We start from the raw sequence: 18,723 nt of genomic DNA on the forward strand, positions 1-18,723 counted from the left end.
CAACAAAAGTAGGGGAAAACTGCCTATATTTTGCTGATTGATATCATATTTAATAAGACTTACAAAAATGTCCATTTTCTGAATTTTTGGGGGCCCAAAAGTGATTTTTCTCCAATTTTAAAAGAAGAAAAAAATTGGCCCGAGCGAAGCAAGGGCGAAAGTTTTTGAAAATTCGATTTCAAAAGACTTGAAAACGAGACTTGGAAAAAAAAAGGAAAGGCTCCAGGGAGGCGAGGGCAATTTTGATAAGAAAAAAAGTCAGAGAACAGGTCCAAGTGAAGGCGAAAACTATTGAAATATTGTATTTCGGGAAGTAAGTATGCGAGAATTTCATTTTTTATACTTTGAAACTTTAAAAATTGAATAGGTTGTTGACGATTTTTTAAAAAGAATTTCAATTTTGAAAAAGAAAAGAAAACAATCCCAAGCTATGCGAGGGCAAAAGCTTTAGAAAATTGTAGTTCGAAAAGCAGAACAATATCAATTTTAATGTAAGAAGTGACCATATTGTGCAATTTACTGAATGAGATGTTTGAGAATGAACCAACCGAAAAATTGGACCTCCAGACCATTACTATGGCAGTAAATTTGGTGACATCTGAATTATCTCCCGATCCGAGTGAAGACGAAGAAGAAGATTCAGAGTCGGTAAACGACAATCACTAGGAAGCCTAGGGGCAACTCCTAGTGCTAAGAACGCCCCAATGAGAGACATTCTGAGTGAATATATATGGGTCGGAGACGGTTTGGCCCATTATATGGCCAGAGGCGAAGTCATCCTGAAGCAAATTCAAAATTCTGGAGAAACTGAAAAATCGCGCTGGAGGCTCCAGAACGCCTGGAAATTGTGAAATTTGGATTTGGAGGGTAAGTTTTGGACAAAATACAGCGATTCACGCGAGTTTCGAAAACTTCCACGGCGCAAACGGAAAACTTTTGATTTTTTTTATTTTTTAATTTTGAAAAAAACTGGTCAAAAAACAACTTTTGAGGCGTCACTCTCAAAATCGGCTCAAATGTGGATAAACTCGTTGAACAGGTCGAGTGTATCACACAACTCGATTTTCAGCAGCCCAACTGCATATTCACGCCTTTTGGAGCAAATTCAAAATTCTGGAGAAATTGAAAATCGAGCTGGAGGCTCCAGAATTGCTGGAAATGGTGAAATTTGGATTTGGGTAATTGATATTAGTTTTTGGATTTATTTTGACTACATATTTTCACTGATCAAGTACGTACTTTTTTAAAAAAAGCATAAATCGCCAAAAACAGTCAATGTTGAATTTTCAAACGTTCGCCAAAAATCAAAATGTGAACTTGGGCAGCTGAAAATTCGATTTAGGTCAGCCTTCAGGCGTGTGGTGAGGGGGGCTTGGGGGTAGGGGCATGGGTGCATTGGGACTGGGAGTTACTTGTGAGCCACCTTGATATTATTTTTTTTCTGATTGGTTTCAGTTTTTTTCCATTTGTTTTTGTTTTATGGTTTTTTTTCTCTTTGTTTTTCTCCGCTTAAGTAATCACCATTTATTAATCTTTACTTATCTTTTGTTTTTAGTATCTCCTTGTTTTTTGTTTCTGGTCATTTCTCACTTCACTTCTTCATTTTTTGTATTTTTAAATTTTTGTATTTTTTTCTACTTCCTTTTCAGTTTATAAAACGATAGTTAGTTTGTTTTCCTCTCTTAGTTATAATCGGTCTCTCCTAATAAAATAAAATAATCATTCGTCTCTTCCAAACAAAATAATAAAATCCATATGTTATATAAAATTAACATTTGTTTATTACCACAACCAGATTCACATTTGAAAATATACAATGTAGTACACAATTATTACGTTTTAAATAATTTAAAAAAAAAATTAAATATGTAAAGCACGAAAAAAATTACTTAAATAATGAAAAAAAAATGGTGTTAAAAATCCACCACATTGAAATTTTTGATTCGACGATCAAAAGTGAGCTGATAATCTCAGCCTCACAGTCAAATGATGGCGTTTCGGTAAACAATGTTCCTTTCAGCGATTAATAATATTACACTTATTAAAATTTTTCTCATCATACTTGTGCCAGCGTATTGCGCACAAATCGTTCTCAACAAATAAGACACATAAAAAATTGCGTAAAATTAAAATCAATCTATTAATATCACAGATAAAAAACAGGAATATAATAATATATACGTAGGTGGAAATGGAAAGAAAAAAAAATCTTTACAAAAGAGGAAATGAAATTATTTCAAATTAATACTTTGGTATTTTTAAGTACATAATACTTGAAAGAAAACAACACAAATTGTTAAGTACTTACGAATGTAGGAATGCGTTAAAACGTTACGTAAAATAATATCAATAATTATTATAAAATTATTATTAAAAAAAGAAAAAAAAAAGGTCAACAAATAACAAAACAAACAAAAATAAAACAGCTACATCCCATCACAATATCCGAGGAATTTCAAAAGGTTCACTTTACATTACAGGCACGAATTTTGATTAATTAATTTCTTTTTGCCTGTGAAAAATGTATATATAAAGTATACATAGGTTGAAAAGTTTATTGTAGGTAGGTCTAGGTACCTAATTTAGGTAATTTGAAATGTGAAGGACTAACTACAAAAAATTTAGAAACCTCTCGAGGAGTGTTTGACAACACAGCGTATACCTGTACACATTACATTGGCCCACAAAAAAATTTAAAATTAAATTAAAAAGTGGAATTTTTGGGTATTTGCACTTTTCTAAAAAAAAAACTCAATATTTCATCATGTTGTTCTTACATTTTTTTTTTTTTTTTTTTTTTACAAAATAAAAAGAAATTATTTGTTTAATTTTGTTCTTTTTTTTCCAAATCAAAAACTCCAATTTTTTTACGTTTTTTTAGTGCAACCAACCCACATTTCGTCGCAAAATTCTTAAAAACTCACGCTCGATATTATTGGGAACCCTGTAAAATTGACCTATACAGGTATAATACTAAATGTTGTTCGGTGCAAAGTGCAACAAAACACCACTGATAGAATGTCACAACACGCTAGAGAGGTTTCACTACCTACGAAACGGTTACAAAAGCTACACGATACAAAATTATCAAGAGGGAGATCGTGGGTTAAAAATGCATTTAAAAAAAAAGTTTCAAAAAAAAGCTACAAATAAGGTGCTTTAGTTAACAGTGTCGGTATTACATATTACTCGATAAAATAGCACATACGAAACATCGCGAGGTACACCCACATTTAGAATAATATTAATAGGTACTCTTTAAGATTGTTTCATAGGCAGTTTACAGGTGTAATAGTACATATGAATAGGTCTCTTATAAGAGTCGATGTTAGATGAAACCAAACTACAAACGTACTAAAAACTATTTTGATTTTCTCAACGTCGGACTATCGGGTGGTGTTAGTGTAGGGGTAACAATCATAGATCGCCTTGCGCTACTTTTCGAGGTTAATTTTTTAAAAGGACGCGGCGAAATACCGACGACGCTCGAGTCTACGTCGACGACGGCGTGATCTCCGGCTAGCCATACGTTTCCGTTACTCGACGATGAGTCTACAATAAAGTGTTTAATAAAACATTACGCTACACCTTAAAAACTACGAATATACATCCTTTAAGCGGCGGCTATTCATACTGGATTCCATTGATAATAATTATTATTTTTATAATTCAAGCAACGCAAAGTGTTTATTTTGTGAATCAAGCGTAGCTGTCTGCGTTTTCGAAATTCAAACTCATATTTATAGTACTGTCGGTGCAGTACGACTTACCACCAGGAGCAGTAGTTTTTGATTGCGGATTTGTCGGATAACAGATATTGGCCGAACCAGGAGCGTAAATGTTGGCTGCGAAGTCTTCGTACGTGGAGCTCATCTTGTGATTTCGTACAATCGTCTCCAACGAACGGAATCGTTCTTCGTAGCTGTAAATTAATATTTTACTAATATGATTTCAAATCTGAATATTCAGAAGAAGTTATAATATGTACCTACGAATAAACGTCACGATCTATCGATCTAAAACGATCAAAAAAAAAAAAACATCTATGCCAGGGTATCTAACAGGTAGTGAAGTAGTGAAAAAGTAGGGAATTTAGTCGAAAAGGTGGTGAAAAAAAAACTGAAAAAATTCACCATACAAATTTTCTTCAAATTTCAATTTTTTTGAAAATTTTCCTGTGAATTTTTTTGACATCGTTAGGTAATTTTTGTTTGTTTGTGTGTGTGTGTGTGTGTGTGTGTGGAAGATGGGAGGGGTTCAAGTCGAGAGCTTTCTGAAAATTTGGTTGAAAAAAGTGGTGATTTTTTTCTAAAAAAAAATTTCGTTATTAAAAAATACCATAATCGACTTCTGGAAATTTTCAATTACAGAGAGGAGGGGGGCAATTTGACAAATTTTATGACTTTCTGCAGATTTGACAAATCATCACTCAATTTTGAGAATTTCCTATCAATTCTTGGTATTTCTCAATAATCTAACTAAGCACTTCAGCAGTCTGTGCAAAATTCTACCCAAATAGTCGGGGAGCCCGCTTCATATTCTATTGCACCCCTCCCCCCACGGTTGATCCTCCGGGACAGCTTTTTTCTTAATGGGGGAGTCCTGTGGAACATTTCTAGCCCTTGTACTAAAAAAAAAAGTGGCCCCACCTACAAAACGGCGGCCATTTTGATTGACAGCTCTGCTGAAATCGCAGATTTTGCGTTTCAACATAAGACTTGCACAAAATTTTTCAAAACCGTTCAAGGGTAGATCGAAAGATCAAGCAAAAATTTATCACCTATCAAAATTTCAATTGCTAAAGTGCGTTTTTCGATTTTTGGTGAATTTTTAAAATAATCAAATTTAGGCCAAAAATGAGGGAAAAAATCAAAATTTTACCAAATTGGCCAAAAAAGCTGAAATTTGGGATATACCCTATTTTCGACATGCCAAATCGATTGGAAACGGTTTGAAGACGTTTTCAGCAGTTCTGGAGCCTCCAGCAGATTTTTGGTACACGAAATTTCCTCAAAATTTCATTTAAATGGAGTTGGAAAGCTGAAATTTATTCAGCAAACTAATTTTAATGCGCTACGAAGTACTGCAGGTAAATTTCAAGTCGCTTTCGAGCCTCCAGCGACTTTTTGAAAATTACTGGAGCCTCCAGTAGATTTCTGAAGCTTCAAATTTTCACAAAATATCATCAAGTGACGATGGAAAGCTGATATTTACTCTACACTCCAATTTTAACACCCTCTGAAGACAACTTCAGATGGATTAGAGTCATTCTGGAGCCTCCAGCAACTTTTTGAAAATTACTGGAGCCTTTAGTAGATTTTTGAAACTTGAAATTCCCGCAACATTTTACCAAATGGAGTTGGAAAGCCAAAATTATTTCTGCAAACTAATTTCAATACGCTGCGAAGTCGACTGCAGGTAAATTTCAAGTCGTTTTGTAGCCTCCAGCATTTTTTTTTGAAAATTACTGGAGCCTCCAGTAAGTTTTTGAAACTTTGGAAAGCTAAAATTAACTATATACTCCAATTTTAACATCCTCTGAAGACGACTTAAGGTGAGTTCAAGTAATTTTGAAGCCTCCAGTGACTTTTTGAAAGGTTTCAGGGCGTTTATAGAAGAATTGAAATTTTCAAAAAGTAGCTGGAATCTTTAAAACCACTTGAGACCACCATGCATTCGACTCCATATTATTATATTAAAATTAGTTTGAAGAGAAAATTTTGGCTTGCTAACCCCATTTGATGAAATTTCAAGTTTCAAAAATTGCTGGAGGCTCCAAAACGACTTGAAATTTACCTGCAGTCGACTTCATAGCGTATTGAAATAAGTTTGCAGAATTAATTTCGGCATTCCAACTTCAATTGATGAAATTTTGTGGGAATTTCGAGTTTCAAAAATCTACTGGAGGCTCCAGTAATTTTCAAAAAATCAGTAGAAGCTCCGAAACGACTTGAAATTTACCTGCAGTCGACATAAATTAGAATTGGATAGTCGAAATTTACTCTGCAAACTAATTTCAATATACTACGAAGTCAACAGCAGGGGGATTTCAAGTCGTTTTGGAGCCTCCATAGACTATTTGTATTTGAGAGGTCGTACGGCGTTTCTTTGGGAAATTGAAATTTCCAAAAAGTAGCTGGAAGCTTCAATACCTCCATTTGGTACAATGCTGCTGGAATTTCAAGTTTCAAAAATCTACTAGAGGCTCCAGTAATTTTTAAAAAGTCGCTGGAGGCTTCAAAATGACTTGAACCCACCAGAAGTCGTCTTCAGAGGGTGTTAAAATTGGAGTGTAGAGTAAATACCAGCTTTCCATCGCCACTTGATGAAATTTTGTGAAAATTTGAAGTTTCGGAAATCTGCTGGAGGCTCCAGTAATTTTCAAAAAGTCGCTGGAGGCTCCAAAACGACTTGAAATTTACTTACAGTACTTCGTGGCCCATTGAAATTAGTTTGCAGAAAAAATTTCTGCTTTCCAACTCCATTTTTGATGAAATTTATAGGAAATTTCGAGTTCCAAAAATCTGCTGGAGGCTCCAGAACTGCTCAAAACGGTTTGAAATAGTTTCCAATCGATTTGGCATGACGAAAATAGGGTATAACCCAAATTTAAGCTTTCTTGGTCAATTTGATAAAATTTTGATTTTTTCCCTCATTTTTGCCCTTTTGATTTTCAAAAGTTCACCAAAAATCGAAAAACTCACTTTAGCACTTGAAATTTTGACAGGTGATGAAAGTAGTGAAAATGTAATGAATTTACGCCAGTCAAACAGGTAGTGAAAAAAGGAAAAAAATTCAAACGCGCAACAAAAACCTTCAAATTATTGAAAAAATTGATCGAAATTAAGAAATCCTTTGTGTACAAATTCGAAAATTTTCCTGTGAAAAATTTGACTTTTTAAATTTTTAGTGTGTTGGGAGGAAGAGGGGGGGGGGGGTCGAGTAGAGTTTTCTAAAAATTTGGTTGAAGACAGGTAGTGAAAAAAAGTAGTGATTTTTTCAAAAAAAATCCGTTGATACCATGTATGCCGAAAATTCGTAATTTTCCATCACTTTGATAAGATGAATTCGCTTAATATTTTCAAATTTCAATATTTGATAATGCTCATCACAAAATAATGTATGTACGTACTGCTGCTGATGGAAAGGTAACATGCTTCTTTTAGCTCTGGAAGCGCTCACAGCGATTGATCGAATCAAACTAGGCAATATTCTGGATCCGACGATCACTTCATTAAGGCACAATCCAAAATACGGGACCTGAATTAGAAAAAAAATTTCAATAATCATTAAAAATCGCCATTCTTTTTGGTTCAATTTGTATTTTAACTGTATTTTCAAGAACCGAGTTTATTTACCTCTGGTTTCTTCGATATCTGTATTCTATACAAATCATGTGGTAACGGATAGATAACGATTAGAATATCGCAAAATTCAGTTGGTAGTATGCCTCTTCGGTAATCGCGACTATGTTCTGACCACACGATGTGAACTTCGTCGTTACCCAAGTGTCTGGTCTGAAACAAACCATAATAATAATATGTATTACCAATTAACTTATCTTTCGACTGCAATGAATAAATTTCAAATTCATCTTTTTTTCTCCTCGTAACATTACGTACTTTATTAATCAAAGCTTCGGGCGTAGAGGAAGACATTCTAGTTGAAACGTGAAGAATAAGCTCGGAAAACGAGGTAGCGTAATAAGGAGCAGTTACACCAGTCGTTCGATTACGCTGTAAGCCTCCCATGAACCCCGTATGAGATTCCAGTTCGACCTAAAATAACAAATACGCTCGTATGTATTTCTCTACAAAAAAAATCACATCATCAAATGAGCAAAACGTTACAGCGCTACACTCACCTCCCAGGCTAACGCGGCGATAAAGTCTTCGTATTTTTGACTACCTCCGGTATTCGATAATATCGATACCTTATCTTCTTGCCCATTGGCTACGTATATCACAGCTATTTTATGAGTTTCCCTGCAGAACTGTTTGAAAAAAAAAAAAAATCATTCGAAAATATTAACCTCGATTACTACTCGCGAAGACTGTAGGCATCATAATCCCGGATGAAAAGTTTTCCATTACTTGAGAATCGAGATTCCTCAATTCACGCAGAACTTTCTCAGTTCTTTGCAGCAGGTACAAACGAGATCTCATATCCCATCCCAAGAATCCGAGTTGCGACAGTAGCAGCCTCGAGTACTGGAACGATGATGGAATGTCTTTGTGTTTTGGACGGCATTCTAAAGGGCTGTTGAACAGAAAAATCAACGATTTTTAAAAATCACACGTACGCCGCGCCTTCGGATTTTTCCAACCAATCGCACACTTACGGTGATAAGTTGGTAGCTTTTAATAGATAATCGCTTTCTAGGCATTTTTCGCTCAAAATAGCGCTTATTGTTTCCTGTTCTAGTTCAGGACTTAATGGTGAACATACGGACGGCACATTGCGAGGTATTTCCGGATCCTCTAAACATTCCGGACTGGTATATCCGATATATTGCAGCAACTGTACGACAAATAGATAAACATATAGGTACGTATTAGATTCCGGTAAAATGGGCGAGTGGGGAGAGGGGGACGAATAGAAAACTTACATCGTCTAAATTATCTAAATCACCGGCTGAATTTTCAACTGTAGGTAAAACGTGAGGTGGTCTATGTCTAATCATATGCTGAGGTGGGCTGGTCGGAATATACGATGTAAATCTGGCATCTTCTAGCTGTTTCTTTTTAGGACAACTCTTCAATAACCAACGTTCGTCTTCTTCTTCGACTATTGAATTAAAAATTTGTTTTCATTAAAATCACTACTTCGTATTGACATTTTTTCAATCGATGCACTAAACGAAGACTTTCTTACCAGCAGCCAATTGTTCCGGGGTACAAAATAAAACCGAAGCATCCCAGCAAAATTTACCATTCAGAGAACGCAGCAAAATTCGAACTTGCGACGAGGCTGTGATCAGGTCAGCCGTTACTCCACCTCCTGGAACCTCCAAAGCTGGTAATTCCAGTAAAGATAAGATCATGTTATTCGTGGCGACAAACATCTGCAAGAAAAACCACCGTTTATGCTTTCAGTTTCACACTGTTCGAATTTCTCAATAAAAAAAAAATGTAATCGAAAAATACACCCACTTGTAGATTAGATAACGAGAAAATCTCCATGCTGAGCTGATCGTTGGTTAAATTCATATTATCATCTTGTTCGGTGACCAGCGACGATAATCGAGCTGCTCCGGGAATGATTGGAAATTGGCCTAGATTACTGATTAAATGAGCGGATACCTGCGAAGATAGAAAAAATACGTGAAAAATGCAACGGTGCCAACTTTATTTCGAGTTACCAAGCGCCTTATACCATTTTGGCAGCCAACTGCAAAGAATGTCTGGTGCTGTTGAGATGCGAAGGAGCAGCCATAATGTTAGAGAACGACCGCTGTTCGTATTCGTCGTGTTTTAAATTATCTAACGTAATATTAGCATCGAATTCTTTAACCGTTTCGGTACTGAAATGGCCACCGATACCGGAACACTTTTGACGACCGCCATTTGACAGCTCTTCTAATACCTGCGAACAGAGTCCAGTCATTAACGAACAGTTTTGCGTATCGAGACACGTTTGAAAATATTCGCGGAATCGAAAGTTATACTTTGAACACAGCGAATAACAAACAATCGAGATCATTTTGTTCGGAATACGGTTGAAGAAGCACGTTCAACGGCAATCGCATAGTCCATTCGGCCATACAGAATACCAACGACGTTAGCAGACGTTTTTTACCATCTTCTATCGGCATCATCGAACACAGAGCGTTCGCTAAAACCTAAACAAACTCGATTAGTATCATACGTAATTCTTTCTTAATAATCATCTATATTATTTCTCTATAATTATTTACCTCGATTGTCTTACAAGCCAGTTCGGGGAACTGTTCTAAAATAGTATCCACGTAATCACAGATAAGGCACAAAACATCACAAGCAACCTGAGCTACAACTTCATGATTGAACTAAAAAAAAAAAATCAATGAAATTTTCGAATTAATAACGAATGGAAAAAACGTACGCAAAATATTGTTTACCTTAATGGCTAATAAAAGCGTATTGAAAGCTTCTTTAATATAAGAATGTTTCGATTTAGTTTCGAATTCTTCGATCAAATACACTCCTAAGGCGGACAACGCGATACATCTGGCCAATCCGGATTGCTCTTTTTTGGCAGCGTGAATAAGAATTTTCAAAGCTCGAACTTTTAAATCTTCAGCGATGTTAGCCGTGTTTTTGAAACTTGGAAACTCGGCGACTATTTTCGATAAACTTAACAACGTAGCTAAAACTGACGCAGCTTCCGGTCTTGGAGTCTGGAAAATTCGATCAATCGTAATATTACGGAATAAAATTTCACCCGACTCGATATAAAAATAGAACATGCTTTTTCTCAACCAACTCACCAATCCCAAATCATCACTAGTCAGCACCAATTCGGCAGCTTTAATAAAATCTGGCACTAATAAAGAGTAGCCTGGTAACTGTCTTGAAAAAAATTTCGGTCCTGTATGTTTCATAATCGTATAGACAATATTCTAAATTCGCAAAAACAAACACAACAATAGTTAATTTCGCAAATTAAAATTATCATTTTGAGAAATTATTACCGTCTTGATCTTACTTTATCCGAAGAATTAAGACCATTATGTAGCACCGTGTAGAATTTTGAAATATGTAACTTAGAAAGACACGAATTCGGAGCAGCCATGGTGATTTGGCACAATAATTTGTACGCGCACAGTTTGCCTCTTTGGTATTCCGTTGTCAACTGAAACGCCTACGAAACAAAAAACAAAGCGAAACAGTTCAAAACCCTACTGTTTGAATTTTTGAGTAAAAAACTGAACAGAAATGGGGCATCGAATCACTCACTTGAAAGCACCAAGGCGCAAAAATCGTCAAAGGTGGAATATATTCGGGAGCGAGGGGTGTTTTTTGATTATCTTCCGGTACACCTTGATTATTTTTCATCTAAAAAAAAAATCAACGCATTAGAATTTCTTAAGACTGATTCCGCGCAGAAAAAAGCTCAAAACCAACCTTGATTAACGTATGAGAAAACTCGATCAAATGATGGAAAACCTGAGCGTGCAACGTCGGATCACTGATTTCGTTTACGTTGCCCAAAGCTCCCAGCATTCGTTTCCACAGCACAATAGCAACATCAGGAAGCCAGCCTCTGATATTACCTCCAGCTATGACCGATTTTTCATCTTGATCGTGATCTAAAAATACCATATTTCCGATTACGTAATCAATTCGACTGATCTATCGTTAATTTAACAAATTATTTTATATTACCGAGCTGCGATTGATCATGGGCCACGACATCGATCTGTATAGGAGCATCTTTAATAGAATTATTCTCGATACCACTGGACGGTGCAGGTGAAGCTGACCTGGAATGCTGCTCCGATGCGCAATCGCCTGTAAAAAAAAAAAAAAAACATCGTTGATTTACATTATCTCGATGATAATCCGCTTAGCGTTCGATATCATTTGAAACTTACGTTTACGACCCCTCAGCGAATCTAGAGATCTCCATTTACGCCTTTCAATCGGTTTAGGTAATTCTTCTTTGGTGTCGTTGGTTAATGAAATCGTTTCGAAATTCGTATCACAGTTTCCTATACAAAGATCGAATCATTCGAATGAGAAAAAAATCACGATTAAGGAAATTTTGTCAGTATTTGGTACTACTAACCACTTTCGCTGTATTCTCGTTTCCTGCAAGGTTTCTGCTCGTACGAAACATTGGAATCGCTTTTACTTCGTTTCATCGACGAAATGGGTAACGGTTTATTATCCAGCTCGACGATTCGTTCATCGCTCACGTCGATCGGTTCGGTTTCGTTGATAGTTTCTGTAAAAATATTCCCCAACATTGGATTAATACTTATTATCATTTGGATTATAGTAACAAACCAAATGGTTTACTCACGACAAGTGTTCGATTCTTCGGGTTTCATTGAATTTTCATTAGAAGATGTTTTCTTACTACCTCCACCGATAAATCCTTTCCTCCGTTTGGCTTTCTGTTCAGTTAATCGATCTAGTGGCAAATCTTGCAAATCCAAGTTATACACGTGTCTCGCCAATACTCTGGTTAACGTTTCCATTGTTTTCTATAATCAAAGAAGACGAAAAAAATCAGAGGATCAGTTCTCATTCGATAGAAATATGTATCATCAAAAAACCCACAAATACTCACAGCCCATTCGCGTATCAATTCTTCCCACTGAGTCAACGAACTTAAAACTTCGCAAAACTGATTCCACAGTTCGAACGATATGACAACGTTTAAATTAGCCTTAATCCAGGTCACTATCAAAGTCTGCAATTAACCAATAGAAACACGATTAATAAACACAATTTCGTCATAATCAATGTGGGAAATTCCCAAGAACTCCTTCTATTTTAATTTACAGCGTAAACTGAACTATTTAGCGAAGAAATCAGCTAAACGGTTAATGACACGCTGAATTATGGTAAAACGACGACTCATCTGATCATGAATATTGAATACTTACTTGAAAAATAGCAGGAGCTAATCGACCACCCAATTTTTCATCTTTTTTCTTAGGTGGATTACGTCCCAACATGGTGGAAGTAATTTGCAGCAAAATCAGCAGTAATTGTTCCCTGAAAAAATACAGCAACAGAAAAATGAAGCCCAGTTCGAGTTATAATAGAGTCAGAATATCACTGTCACTAATTTTACCAGGTCTTCAGCTCCATATGGGTATGCATCACCATATATCGATACATATTTAAAACACGTTTACAGATATCCACTTGCTCTTCTAACAAGACTGGAATTTCGTTGGTAGTTTCAAGCAAAAAAACATTCGCAGCGTGGGTTATAAATAATTGCAGCGTATTCTGAATCGAAAAAAAAACATGTAATCACAATGTAGGTCGTACAGTTGATTTTTTGAAATTTAAAAATATTTTCGAGTCTTACTTGCAGACCAGCTCGAACGAAATAATTTTCTTTGGTAATAGCTCCTACGTAAGAATCATTACGCAGCCTGAGAGGTTTATCTTCATTTTCCACCGGTACACAAAGCTGATAAAAAACAAAAATATTTTTGAAAATGGTCATTGCTACAGCAGGTAAAAAGAAAAAAAAATACTCGTGCGATTTTACGAGTTACGAAGATGAATTTATACCTCTAAACTATTATGTTCTGGCCTTTCAACAGGCTCCAACATGAAGACTGGTAGTTCAATTACCTGCAAAAATAACATAATGTTAATAAAACGTTGAATATTCATTACAGAATCATGTGCTATGAGCATTGCAGCGTTACTCACGTTCATCTGGATCCAATCCTTGTGCACAGCAATGGTTCTTCTAATGGCTGGAGAGCAACTGAAGGGAAGTAGAAATGCTTGTCTGAAAATTTCATGAACGAAATTCACATTTTCTCTGCTTCCGAACAAGACGTCTCGAACGATTTGATACCAGATGTAAGATGTGTCTTCTCTATAAATTAAAAATATATATAAATTAATATCAGAACAATATTACAATGCAGCACAAAACACGGAAAGCACCACACATAATTGAAACAAAAAAATTCACACAACAAAATATTCAGACAGAAATTAATCGATTGAATATTCGTATAGTTTACAATGAGAAAAAAAATACAGATATTTTTTTCTCATTTTGACATGATAAAGCTCTGCAGCTCTTTCAGTGAAATCTATAGACAGATTACTGAAATTATCATTCATTATAATTCTCCCTATGCCAAGTTCTCATAAAACACAATCAAGCCAGAAATTCCCGAAATACAGAAAAGAATCGCATTAAAGTAGAAAAACCCCCAAAAGAACGAGAGAAGACGCAGGCGAAATCTTTCCCAAGCTAAAAATTCTTCATTATATACCTCAATTTCTTGGAACATTTGACAATAACGTAAATTTTCGAAGATCTACCACGTAAAAAAATTGTTCTTTAATTGATAAAAAAATCTACGGTAACTTCAATTTGCAATAATACTCGAAAAACACTAACGTATTTTGATTATTGGCATCTTCGACACCGGTATTGGCATTTTTCAAATACGGAATCGGTGATTGTTCGCCGCTATCTTGATGCAGCATCGGTCTGTAGAAATAAAAATACGACGATTAATTTCCCAAGTAGAGTAAAAATCATATTGCAGCGTGTAATGATGAACGTGACTAACGGATGTTTCGTCACAGGCGGAGGAGGACCGGAGGTTGGTGTGGCGGTGATTTTATGTTTAACATCATGGGCAAAGCTGGCCACCCATCGAATCACAGATACTCGACAATTAAGGTACTTATCAGTTTTCACGGAATATCGCAGCCCAGGAAGTTCTACAACGATGAAAACGATTTGATAAAAAAATCATCCGCATGAAGATTAATCACGATGGAAAAAAATTCGACACTTACCTAACACCGGATCGTAGATATTGGTTTTATCCGAATAATCGCGAAAGATAACAGGAAGATAGTACTTCTTGAATTTTTCAAATAGAAACGTAAAACATTTATTTCTTCGGTCATTCCATAAATCGTTCCATTTTATTCGAGGTACCTGCGAATATATAATTTTAATTAAAAAATTAAAATACTGATACGGTTGAAATGAATAAATACGAAAGTCTAGTCGAGTTTACCTGAGTAACCATACAATCGAGTAAAGACTCGAGAAAAAATTTCATCGCATCTTCCGGCGGTTTTTCGCCACTTGGGGGTGGGTAAACCGGTAGGATTTCTGCTGGCGATACCGGATCTGCAAAAAAAAAAGCTCGATTATACCTACTATTTTCGTACTTGGATCGTTTATTAAAATCGAACTTACTTTCTTGAAATACGCTTCCGGCTGATCGACCCAAATGCTCCAATCCGCCGTATCCTTGGATAGGGCTACTGAAACCCGGTACCAAAGTGGTGTACAAAGCGTGAGCACATTCGGGCGCATTTTCACCCAGAACTTGATACCATAAGATGAAATATCTATAACAAATAATCTCATTAGAATCGACTCGTTTACTCTCGAAACAAATCTTGCAAAATATTTGACCAACTTGATAGCTTCGCGACGTAATTTCCACGAATTGCCAGGATGAAGAAGTTTAGTTAGGATTCGGGTCAAGCTATGGCACTGCCATCGATTCGCTATCAATTCCGGACATAGGATCAGGATTTTCTCCAACACATACAGCACATTATCTAGTTCTTCTTTATGAGCTTTATGTACTGCGAAAAAATTAAACTAAAATTAAACACCTGCTTACTATCATATTGCTAACGCACGTAACACAATATGTGATGATAAAACACACAAAATAAATGAACGAATAAAAAAAAACAAGACGTGTTTGATTATTTAAGATGTCACGATGCGGGTATTTGTCATGCTTTGAAATATTATTTATTGCAAAAAAGCATGCAACTAAAAAGGCACAACCATAATGTTTCTACGAAATGATCGGTTACTATCACATTCCAAATGATAAACGGGTTGTCAGGCTAATAAAAAAAAACTTACCAATATGAAAAGGTAACTCTGTAAATATAACACTATTTTTAATACTGTTTTTTTTTTTTAAAAATACAACTGTAAAAACGTAAAAAAAACAATAGAAACCAACCTTTCTGTTTCAGGTTACTTTCAACGGTAACGAAATTATCATAAAAGATATGATAAATACTGCTGTAATTCAGCTCGAAGAAAGCTTTCGCCTCGTATCCGTCGATATGTTCTGTAAAAATTGAAACGGCGTTTTAAAGTCGCGTTTAGATACCCGTAACACTATCGAGTAGAATTCCACTCTAGCAACTTACCCAGAACATTTTTCAAATGCTTGTATCGAGTGGCCGAATCTTTCTTCAAATCATTGATTTTCTGAGCTGACTTCTTGATATCTCCGTGTACTTTTTTACCAAACATGATGTTCTGCAAAAAATAACAAAATCCAGAGTAAAATTTACAATCAACTTTATCAATATCATTTATCCATCTTCACTGTGGAGAGTTTACGACTATGACATATTTTCGAACAGTTAATTGGAAAATTATACTCGTACATAATGAGCTGAACATCGAATACTTCACATTATGTCAAATTGACGATATTTTTTGTCCCACTTTTCCTAAAACCAAACACATTACGTACTTATCGAATACCAGAGACTGAACGAGTTTGTATTAGTCTGGGAACTCTTCCACTCGACTATGTTTCCCATTCAACGATTTCAACATTTATACCACCTGAAAGCTGTCACTCAACAGATTACAGACTCTGATCATGATGACGATATATCAATCTGACAGCTCTGAGCTCTTCTCAAATAGGAACATTTGTAATTTTGCAGATTCTCATTTTACGTACCTAGCCGTCGTACGAGGTATCACATCGAATAGTATCTCGTAGAATGAAATTTCACCGAGTACTTACATTGCACGATCATTCCATGGTTTCCGTAGAAGCTGTTAGTCACATGAAACTGCTGGAACTCGATTATTTTCGCAGATTTATGGTAAAATTCGCGAACGCATACGTACGTTTTTCCAGTCAAATATTGCACTTTTGTCCACAAAAATATTCAAATCAGAAATCAAAACACAGCAGAGCAGCAGTGTTGCAGAATATGAAGGCGAACGATCTGCAGAATGGAAATTCAAGTGTATCAAAAACTAACCTCTAGTCCATTCAAGTAGCGATTATATTATTTTATCTCGGAGGTATCATCCATTTTAGAAAAGAAACTAACTAAATGATCACACTAATTAAAGTTTTCTGATTTCTTCGAGTAAAATCACGATCGCGAAGGAGAAAGAAGCATTTTGCAAATGTGGCGATACTGAATAAAGAAATGTCACAGTTCAAATCTGGTGGATAGAACACAACACCAGTAACATTACCTACCCAAGGCTACCTACATAATCTAACTTGACTTTTTGATTTTTTTTCATCAGAAAGAAGGAGATTGTGCAAGCACTAGCAGGTTCGAACTATCCTAATTTTATACACGTGCTTCAGTTTCAACTTTCAAGTTTCAACAACATGAATAAAATAATATAAAATAAAAAAATTTTGATTTTTGATGTTGAATCTCGGTTTGTCGCTTCTTTAGTTCTTTCCGTCGTATGAATGTTTTTTGCTCAGGAAAATTTTAAAAATTGGTGTTTTTTTCAACATTTTTAAAAGTCTTGTTAGGTACAGGGTCTCCAATAATACTGGACATAGGACATAGCTGACGAGAAGTTGTGTTGATTGACAGCATTGAATCACAATGAATGTGACTCAGCAGTCAGCGCCGCTAATCCACCTATTTTTCGAAATTTTGCTCAGAAAAGCTAGACTTGGACAATTTTTGGAAAAATGTGAAACTTTCGGAATTTTTTCCAAAAAAATAGCTTTTTTGGGTAGAAGAAACTTAGAAAGTAAACATTTTTGTCATTTTTGAAAAAGCGAGATTGCGAGAATTTTTGGAAAATTGGACAATTTTAGCTACAAAAAAAGCTAGGTGATTTTTTGGAATTTTTGGAAAATGAGTGAAATTAATCAACAATTTTATCAACAAGTCACATTTTTGGAATTTTTTTTTTCATATGGATATAGGGGTTTCAAAGTACGGCGCATCGACTGGTGATGTTAGATTTCCGCAAAACTGCCGGGAAAGTGGTATTTGGGCGCAGAAAAAGAGCGGATCCGCATTTATGACTTTTTTGTAAAATTTTTAAAATTCCTTGAAACATAACTAACATTTTTGAGAAGACCATTTTTTGAAATTCAAGTTAATCTCTGAACTGAAAAATGATGAAAAAATTAACATTTTGGTCAATTTAAACGAGATAGCAGTCTAAATGATGTACTTAGATGTAGAATCAAGCCCCATTCGTGCCCGAGCAATTTCAAAAAAAATTTTGTCGATTGGGTGCAGAAAGGGTCTAAGTCCCATTTGTTTAGGCAGCAACAGCGCCGGCGCACGTGAATATTTTTTTTTCTAAACAGTGCTAAAAATTGTGTCTTGGGTCCTCTTTCAATGTCCTTAAGCATGTTTACCAAAAATTTTTGATTTTCAAATAAATCAGTTTTTTGTTATTCCTGAAAAGTGCAAAAATGGACTTGTTCCCTTTCTGCACCCACCGATTCAATTATCGGGGGAAAAAAATGCTTTTTTGCAATTTTGGTCTGAACTCTGAACAGCGATCATTTTGGACAATTTTGAATAAAAAATATGATGTTTTGGAATATTTCACACAAAGCGACAAGCAATAGGGAGTTCTTTTTCATTTAAAAAAAAAGGAATTTTGTCAATTGTTGGCAAAAAGCGAGACTGAACAATATTCTCAGTTCCTGTCAAAAAAGACGCTTATTTTTAAAAGGTGAAATTTATTTACAAATAACAAGACTTTGTCAATTTGAGCAAAAAAATAGGCTTTTTTGACTATTTCCGGCAAGAAAGCAAAATTTGATAATTTTTTTCAAAAAATGAAGACTTTTTAGCATTTTTAGAAAATATAAATTTTTGTTAGCAACTTGACTAGAAAGTGAGAGTTTTTGTCAATTTTTGGCAAAAAGCAAGAATTTGCCAATTTCAGCAAGTAACAAGATTTTATGGCAATTGGGCACTTTTGATGAAAAAAATATGACTTTTTGGAATT

General features: G+C 35.3%; 1 protein-coding gene across 5 annotated transcripts; it reads right to left on the reverse strand.

Moving 5' to 3' along the window:
• Positions 1–1,758: 1,758 nt before the first annotated feature.
• On the reverse strand, positions 1,759–16,818 carry LOC135849917 (ral GTPase-activating protein subunit alpha-1). Of its 5 annotated transcripts, XM_065370572.1 has the most exons (39): positions 16,511–16,816; positions 15,897–16,008; positions 15,704–15,814; positions 15,601–15,618; positions 15,137–15,308; positions 14,911–15,065; positions 14,726–14,841; positions 14,499–14,643; positions 14,267–14,420; positions 14,092–14,184; positions 13,383–13,554; positions 13,239–13,301; positions 13,030–13,134; positions 12,787–12,947; positions 12,596–12,707; positions 12,277–12,399; positions 12,007–12,190; positions 11,770–11,928; positions 11,576–11,692; positions 11,367–11,492; positions 11,106–11,290; positions 10,938–11,036; positions 10,687–10,842; positions 10,469–10,600; positions 10,100–10,378; positions 9,917–10,027; positions 9,668–9,841; positions 9,376–9,585; positions 9,153–9,302; positions 8,875–9,064; positions 8,609–8,787; positions 8,342–8,520; positions 8,094–8,259; positions 7,865–7,993; positions 7,623–7,778; positions 7,359–7,517; positions 7,133–7,260; positions 3,771–3,922; positions 1,759–3,552 (listed from the first exon to the last, which is right to left on the reverse strand). In XM_065370572.1, exons 2-39 carry the CDS (start codon positions 16,000–16,002, stop codon positions 3,362–3,364), a joined length of 5,517 nt encoding a protein of 1,838 aa, XP_065226644.1. In that variant the 5' UTR covers positions 16,003–16,008; positions 16,511–16,816; the 3' UTR covers positions 1,759–3,361. The 5 variants fall into 5 exon arrangements, with proteins under 5 accessions (XP_065226644.1, XP_065226645.1, XP_065226642.1 ...); XM_065370573.1 differs by having other exon boundaries at positions 1,759–2,512; positions 14,726–15,065; positions 16,511–16,818; XM_065370570.1 differs by having other exon boundaries at positions 14,726–15,065; positions 16,445–16,818.
• Between the last annotated feature and the right edge of the window lie 1,905 nt (positions 16,819–18,723).

This window comes from Planococcus citri, chromosome 1 (genome assembly GCF_950023065.1).
Source record: "Planococcus citri chromosome 1, ihPlaCitr1.1, whole genome shotgun sequence".
Taxonomy (NCBI): Eukaryota; Metazoa; Arthropoda; class Insecta; order Hemiptera; family Pseudococcidae; genus Planococcus; species Planococcus citri.